Here is an 8,620-nt window from a genome sequence, read left to right on the forward strand (position 1 = left end):
GAAGTCTGCAGGACTTTAGCCAGTGTTGGTCCAAAATCGACACCCTTCCGGTGACATCGTCCAGCCAGAATCTCCCATCAGCCTTACTTTTCTGGCCGGTGGGTTTGGGGGTCTCCCCTTCCTAGAAGCTGGCTTCAGACAGCACCTTGCTCAGACCTCATCTCTCCACGCGGAACCCACTATTGCAGTCACCTCCCGCGTGGTGCAGATGGGGCCCCAGTGCCTTTACAAATGGACTTTCTCTTGAAGGTTCAAATGGATGTTGTCTTTCAAAATATGTACAATAGAAGTAGGAGTTACAGTTGAGCCCTTTGCCAAAGTTCTTCTATGTTCATAAGTACTAAGAGAAATAAGAACAAGACCAAAAGATGCCCGGGGGCTCATCTGTGAAAGGCATTGCCACGTTGCTCTCCTTGGTCATCGTCTCTCTGGGTCCCTTCATAGGTACCCATAGGTGCTTCCTATACTCCTGAGTCATTTAGTCAATACAATGGCTACTACCAAATGCCCTCCAGCATGGCCAGCCCTGTTGTGAAGTACAGGCACAAACTGAGTAGAGAGACCCACGTTAGAGCAGGTGCATGCCCAGAGGACACCACTCCCACTTAGGGGAAAGCCCCCTCTCCTGCCTCTCTGCATGACACTGGGCGTTTTCATATTAAAAATCAAAATTATTGACTGTCAGCCCTCTGAGGATACCTGGGATGCAGGCCCCGTCGCCACTCTCCAGACAATTTCCTGAGGAGGGGGGAGCAGCTTCTTGGAGAAGGACGGCTACTTTGACTTGGAGATAAGTCACAATCACACCAGGTGTGCCTGCACATGTCTCTTTGGACCAGTCCTCACTGTCACCGGCTACAGAACTCTCCCTCCCACTTTGCTTTCATTGACTACAAACCTGGAAACTGAGCCAAGTCTCCACAGGAGACCTGTGTGGCCACAGTTCCACCTCAAAGGAGTCTCTGGTTGAGAGCGGGGCAGAATTGTTCCCCAAAGTCTTCACCTTGAAGACCCTGGTCCTCGTCCTCGCCACTGTTCTTCACACGGTGAGTGACCCTGCAATATTCTGGGGCATCTTTTCCACCTAACTTCCTAACAGTAAGTCCTTCTGAAAGAAGAGTTTACTGAGTTCATTGATTCTCTTGGCAAGCTTGCAACACTTGGCTTTGAACAGATTAAACCCAGTAAAGATTTCCAATACCAAATTGGAGGACATTACCTGAAAATTCTAAAAGGTTTTCTTAAACTCCAGGAAAAAAGAATCAGGAGGAAAGAAGGAAGGAAAGAAGGGAAAAAGGGAGGGAGTAAAAGAGGGAGGGAAGGAAATGAATCATATAGAAGTGCATATTTTCAAATCTGAAAGGACAAAACAATTCAACTAACATATATTAACCTTTATTCTATAACAGACATAAATAATTTTATGAATTCATATGGCCTATACAAAAGACAAAATAAAATATTGCACTAAATTTAGATATGGGATATTTGGATTTACAATCAGCTAAACAGATAAATATATACAATTTAAGGAGTTAAGGCAAAACCAGATGATACTTCAAACACGACAGAAGGTTTGAAAAATAGGTGTGATTAAAAACAAGGGCATCCCATCTCCAGTTAATAAAGCCATCATGTCTAAGGAAAAAAAAATCCCTTAGGTTTTTAATAAAGTAGTTATTATCAATCATGTTAATTAAAGTTGAGCAATAAAGAATAAGATTTCCCACAGAGGAGAGCTGTTTTACCAAGGTTTGGGGACCGAGCACTTAGAATTTGGGTAAGCAACTTTTTCCTTGTCAGATTTATGATCTATTTTTCCTATTAGAAAATATAATTTGGAAAATATGACTCTTTCACATATATAATTAAAATACAATTATGAAGCATTCTTTTCTCTTTCTTTTCTTTTTTCTTTTCTCTCTTTTCTCATTGAAGGAAGCCATACAGGTGATCTCATAGCCAAGGTAAGTTTCCAGGCAAGCCATCTATTACCTTCTTTGTGGAAAAAACACAAAACCAGTCACTAAAACCCATTCCCAGTTTCCTTAAGAAAACAGAACAAACGAATTCCAAAGGAATAAAAAAAAAAGCATAATCAATATATCCACACAGAGTACAGTTCTTTGGCAGCATCACATGAACCATTGACTGAAGCCAGAACTTTTAGAGTGTTCTAATTCCTAGACCCAGTTGCCAGTCTTTAAAAATAAATAAATAAAAATTCGCATCTGCAACAAATTCAGTAATTCCAGGAAATTAAATTCAGAACAAACCTTGAGACAGCTTTTGACTGTTACAGGTGAGCATAGATAAGCATGATCTGCTTTGAGTTCCGATCCAAATATACTCAAACACACACACACATGAAAATAATCTGAAATTTTGTGTTGGTTCGGACAGGTCTAGAATCCTTAAAGAGAATCCATATTCACCCATGAGAAACCAATAAAAGACATGAATCCAGGGATGAAAAATGATCTTCCAATAACTCAGGGGTGGGCTGCCCCTCACCTGGATAAACAGAGAAGTCAGATTCTATAGGGGGAACACCAGGAAGCCGGAGAACGTGGAATACTGCCAGCCTCCAACCAAGTTACCTTTCTCCAGTTTTAGGTAAACCTTGTCCTCTTTGTCCAGGTAGAGCAGGACTCCATTCGTGGCAGCTTCGCGAGTGACATCTTTGTCCCCAGCAAATGCAGATATTACTGGTTTTCCATTTAACATCAAGTTCACCTATGAGGAAAAACAAAATCACTACGGAGCTCTCTTTAAAGTTAAGAGGGGATGAGATGACCCACTGTGAAATATCCAGGAAACATATCCCCCCTCTTTCAAATTAGTCGACTGTGGGGTCAGATTATGTATCTACTGAGTTGATTTTTTTTTTAATTTCTCCCACAGAAATTTCCTTACATTCCTACACACACACACACACACACACACACACACACACACACACACACAATACCACCCAGAGAGCAACCTTGTGGAAGTCCTGTGAACATGGGCTTCTCAGCATGCCCACTAAGGTTACTCCTGTCCTTACCCTCCACAGACCCTCTGGGATGAAGAGGGCGGGGCTTGGAGCTGCTCAGTGCTCTTGGACCTGATAGACCAGATGCAGCCAGAGTCTACTAATTCCTTTGCAGGTTTCCACCAACTACAACCTGCACAGCTCTGAAAATCATTTGAAATAACAGAGTGCGTGCACATGAGTGTGCCTGTGAGTGAGTGTTTTCTTCTTCTATTTTCCCTCATAAGAAAAGTGGGCTAAAAATAATCACCACTGTCACTAAAAGAAAGCTTAATGATGGATAATTAGCAAAAGAATGGATTCAGACTTGTATTAACTTTTTTCCCCCATACTGTGATTTTGATTGTGTGTCAAACATTACATAGATTTCTAAATATTGGAGCTTGGAAAAAGTTTTCCCATGAAAGTAAATTTGCTTACTAGAGAGTCACTCCTTTTTAGTTTAGAAGTAATATTAAGTGAATTAAATCTGAGACTGACCAAGTTAGCCATTCTCTAGGCAGGATAAGTAGATGGAGTGTAATCTACCATTCCCCTGGTCATAATAGATTAAATAACTATCAAGCATAAGATAAAATGTTACCCTAGAATTCCATTAAAATATGTTCTTGTTATTTGTCATTAGCATATTTCAATATCACAGGAAAATAGCTCCATTGCTGTTTTTGAGTGGGAGGGCAAGCCCATTATCTAGAACAACACAGGCCTACTGTCAATCATGTACCTGCAACTGATAAGAATTCACTACCACCAAAGTAACAGGGTAAACTAAAGCGTAAGTGCAACATTTCATTTAAAAAGAATATCTAATTGCTGTCTTCCACAAGTTTATGTGGATAGTTAACTGTATCTCATAATTTTTTAAACGAGAACAAATTTGTTTTATTTACTTAAAATGAACTTGCAAAGCTCTGCTGGTTTTATAAGTTTTTTCATTACAAGTTCAAATAATTTTTACATGCACCAAATGAAATCAAGATCTTAGAAAGAGATTTGTGTCACTAAATTTTTACCAAACCATATTTTTTAAATGTTTGGATATCAGTTAGGTAATAGCTTTGCTTTTCTACGTGCTTTTTGTTACATGCCTCAATAGGCATTGTATATAAAGAAGAAAATTGGAAATGAAGTGTTTTAAAAAACAAACTATAAATATGGCTGTTTATTTTTATGATGAAAACACATCTTTGAATAAATACTTAAAAACATAACCCACTAGAGATAAACACAGTTGTTTAGGGAGACAGAGAGAATGGGTCAGAACACATACCTGGATTGTTTGGCTCTGGTAGACTTTAATTACGTGAAAACTGAAACTGTAAATTCCTTTCCTTGGCGCTACAAAGACAGACTCCAATGTGAAAAAATTACCCACATTAACTAGGATCTACAAACAAAAATAATAAATAACAGTAAATTATTATAATACTTTTTACTATAAGGAAAATATATTTCCTTCCTCCCTTCCTGCCTTTTATCTTTCCTTCCTTCCCTCCCTCCTCTTTCCTCAAAAACTAACTTCAGTAACCACAGAGCATAAAACATCTTTCCTCTTAAGAGACTTGGACCACACACTTGTGTATTGGAAGGCTCCTCTTTCTTTTAAACAGTACAGGAAAAAAAAAATAAAGTAAATGTTTTGTATTCGTGCCTCAATTTCTAGCAGGGTTCAATGGTTCTGAAAACATCTGAGAAACATATGAGGGCTTAAAGTATTAACTTTGCTCTGAGAATCAGATAAAGGGCATCTGCTATGGAGGTACATTACCACCATCCACAAGTCTTTGCAATATCCAGAAATGACGTTGCCAAGCCAGCCAATCGACATCCATGGTCTCTCCGCAGTCATCCCTGGACATATCACACAGAGCCATGGGTACGCTTCCTCTGTGTGACATAATCCTTGACACTGAACGGTTGGTGCACAAAGTGATATGAATGCCTGGTCCTTCCCTGAGCCTCTACTGGAGCTCTCCTAAGATCCATGGCCATTTTATTTTTCATGTCGGTGCCGTCTAAACCTGAATTATAATATTTTGGCAATGAGTCAGCCCTTCTCGGGTGCCAAAGAATAGAGAGTGAATGAGGCACAGTGAGATAGGTGGCCTTTCTGTGTTCCTCTCAGTGTCACACCTTATCCTCCTATCAATCATCTGCTCTTTATTTAATGTCCCCCAAAAAAAAGAAAAATGAAAAGTGGAACAAGGCTCTGTTTTGAAGAGGGCAGCAGTAGGCTTTGTAGCCCAGGATGTTCAGCATGGTTCTTCTGGTTAGAACATTAACTCTGAATTTCCATAAGTGACCTCATAAGCTAGGTTTGCAATGCCACATAGGTCAGTCGCTTCCTACGAGAAGGGGGGCAGTAAAATAACAAGGGTTTCTTCATGTCTCTCCAAGACATAAATCTGTAAGTGGCATTCAAAAAAAATCAGAAATCCCTATAAAGATACACTCTCTAAGTATCAGTGGCAATATGCTACAATCTCTTTTAAAGGCTGCCTTCTTGTCAAAATTAATACATTTTCATGCCTCTTGCATAATTTCCTAAAAATGCACTACTGGCTATGAGCAACAGTGCCATGACCGTCAGGCAGGTGTACCAGGCTCAACGCCTGCCTTAACATACATGTAGCTGTGTGATTTTATTGCAATTCCACCTTCTTCCCAGAAAGCATCAAATTTCTTTTCTCTGACCTGATGATGGATGATCTTTCAACAAGTCACCTGCTGTGCAATAATCCCCAACAGAGGCTGCACAAAGAATTTTTTTTTCAAACACATTTAAAATAATTTCAGGTGCTTAGGAGGGACTTCCTGGCTCAGATATAAGTAGAATAATTCATTAGCAAATAATGGAAATAGCAGATTAGTGTTGACTACACGTAAAGCAGGGTGTTGACTCTACATGGTAATTGGACTATCCAGGCACATCAAATTTATAACTAAATGAGTCTTGTTGTCTCCAAGATGCGTGGCTCCCTGCACAGAAGAGCAACCCCTTCTCCTCTTCTAATTGACAGGAAGGTCATTGAAAAGCACACTCCATTCAGAGGGTAGCAGGATGCCCACAGTATTCCAACATTTAATTAATGCATCAAAATTCAAACCAGCAATGGTGCTCCACTTTATTTCCATCACACTGGAAAATACAGCACCAAAACGCCCAAAGGGCTACTTAATTAGTTACAAATTATGGCTATTCCACAGTAATTCCCCAGAGAGACATACTCTGTCTTTGACCAGCTGTAGAAGGCATTACTTAGGAAAATTGAGTAGGGACCACAAATGTCACCTCATCCTTTCCTGGCACATCCTGCAGCACTGTTTAACCTGTGCTCCAGCACACAGTGCTTTGCATACGACCATGAAGTGTAACTTTGGAATTTTAAGAGAGTCTGGGTACCCTTCGGGTTAAAATGAAAACTCTGGAGTCAGTTTTCTTCCTTAGGACTCTTTGCTCCAGCTAAGCTGATATCCTGGGGTTTCTCATCACTGCCAAACCGCAGAGCACCAAGCGGCAAAACAAAACAGAAGACCCAGCGTTCAGGAGTCCCGCCTCCATCCCTTGCCTTGCACCTCACTGTCTGTCTTTGCCCAGTGATTTGCAGTTCTCTGAAAGGACTGAAGCCCAGGAAGCGGGAACCATCTCCCCAGCGCTTCCCTGGGGGATCCGTGCGGATTCCCCATTCCTTTTCCTCCTTCCTGAGCAACTTTTCTCTGGTCAGCAGGAAGGGCGTGTAGCCTACTCTAAGCAGCCACAGCTGCGCCCAGATCGTGAAAGAGGACCTCAGCCTCTCAACTGAGAAGTGAGATCTGAACACCCCACCCCCACCCCAGCCGTCCTCTGCGGCCACCTGCCGGATCTCTACACAGGGTGTGGAGACCCGGATCTCTCTTGGGGGAGAAGCTTCTCCACCTGGAGAAACAAGTCAAACGTTTATCCGATCCGAGAGGGCATCACAGAACAGCTTGTGCCACACACGCAGCGCAGTCAGCCAGAGCCAAGGGGCAAAGCTCTGCCCAAGAGATCCCCGTGTCCAGGGACCAGATTCCCCGGGCTCCCGCTGACCTGTTGCTGTTAAACTTGTCCTGTGCTCTAGGGGCCGGCCTCTGCGCTCCCAAGCCTCTCCCCCACCGCGCTGCAGCCTCTGTTAGAGACCAAGAAGGAATGAGGGCCAGGGGTGGGCCGGGGGGTGTCACATCAGAAGTTTCGGGCTCCGACATATTTGGGAAGGCGGGTGTCTAAATAAATCCCCACATCCCAATCAGAGGAGCTTAGGCCACCAGGCAGCCCCTATCTGAGATGCCTTGAGATTACTCACTCAACCGCCCACCCGACTCCGGGTGCCCCGAATCCCTTGGGGTCTAACCTGATCGAAGTAAATGATGCGCGTTTTGTTGCTCATCTCCGATGGCTCGTGGTTGGTGCTCCGCACGGCTGAAAAGGCCACCTTGGAGTTGGCCGCCCGGACCGATATCCCCAGAGGGGAAGAAGAGGAGCCCTTGGAGTCCGTGGCTGGGTTCGAGTCGCACACAACCAGACACTTGCCCTCCAGGACGATGGGCTCGGTGTCGTTCTGCGCCCAGACGGGCAGCCCTGGCAGCGTGAGGGCCAGCAGAACGGCCGGCACCACGGACAGCCCCCGGCGCGCGGAGCCCATGGTGAGCGGCGTGGGCAGCGGCAGCCGGCTGGCGCTTCTGCTCGCCGGCGTCGCCTCCTACCCTGGGATCCCGGAGCTCCGAAAGATGCCAGTGGCTAGATGGACAGCGCTGCAGGAACGACGGCGGCGGCGCGCACACTTCCACCAATTCTGTGGGCTGAAGTCAAAGTCTCCCCTTGAGCTCTCTCGCTGGCTCTGTTGTTACCTTTGTCCTTTAAGGAGCTCATGCAGAACCCCTACCTACCCTCCTCCGCCCAAGAATCAGCCCTGCCTGGGGCCCCTGCACCCACCCTTATTCTTCTTCCACATCTAAAAGTCGCCAAGCTCTCACAATCACACCTCAATAGAAAAATAAATAAATAAATTTTAGCTCCAACCCAAGCACCCCCAGATGAACCACGGAGCAGGAAAGACGGCGGGGACTCAGAGAAGCCGCAAGAGCGGCGGGTGCCAAGCGGTGCAGTGTAGGTCCTGTGTGAGTCTAGCTTGCGCAGGGGCGAATTACAGAGGCTGGAGGTGTTTCCTGGGCTGAGAAGAACGCGAGCCTGTGTTCGCAGCCAGGATGCTGGCGATTCTCGCTTTCCCTTGGTCAAAAATTCCCCGAAGCCTGGAGTCACTCCGACGTAGGTAGGCAGCGGCGAGACCGCACTGAAAGCACAATTTCCCGGGATCAGTTCCAAGGTGCAGGGCAGCTGGGCTGGCGGGGTCTCCCTTCCCCAGTCCCTGTGCACAACTTTCTCTCCTCCCGCAACCGGGAGAGCGCGAAGCGAAGCGGGCACCCGCGCGCTATTTATAGGAGCACAGCGTCCAGCTGGGGTTGGCTTAAAGCTCGACCCGCCGGCTCCGGGGGAAAGGAGCAAAAGGCGTCCGGCGACCCCAGCTAAGCAGCTCCTGCCTGACGTTTAACGTACCCGGTAGCAAG

General features: G+C 44.9%; 1 protein-coding gene across 1 annotated transcript; it reads right to left on the reverse strand.

The window, feature by feature from the left end:
* Positions 1-2,211: 2,211 nt before the first annotated feature.
* Positions 2,212-7,938, reverse strand: CBLN4 (cerebellin 4 precursor). Its single transcript, XM_081290252.1, has 3 exons — positions 7,408-7,938; positions 4,308-4,424; positions 2,212-2,736 (listed from the first exon to the last, which is right to left on the reverse strand). The coding sequence occupies exons 1-3, from the start codon at positions 7,696-7,698 to the stop codon at positions 2,539-2,541; spliced, it is 606 nt and encodes a 201-aa protein (XP_081146378.1). The 5' UTR covers positions 7,699-7,938; the 3' UTR covers positions 2,212-2,538.
* Positions 7,939-8,620: the final 682 nt, after the last annotated feature.

Source organism: Spermophilus citellus (genome assembly GCF_964194105.1).
Source record: "Spermophilus citellus genome assembly, chromosome: 4".
In the NCBI taxonomy this organism is placed as follows: domain Eukaryota; kingdom Metazoa; phylum Chordata; class Mammalia; order Rodentia; family Sciuridae; genus Spermophilus; species Spermophilus citellus.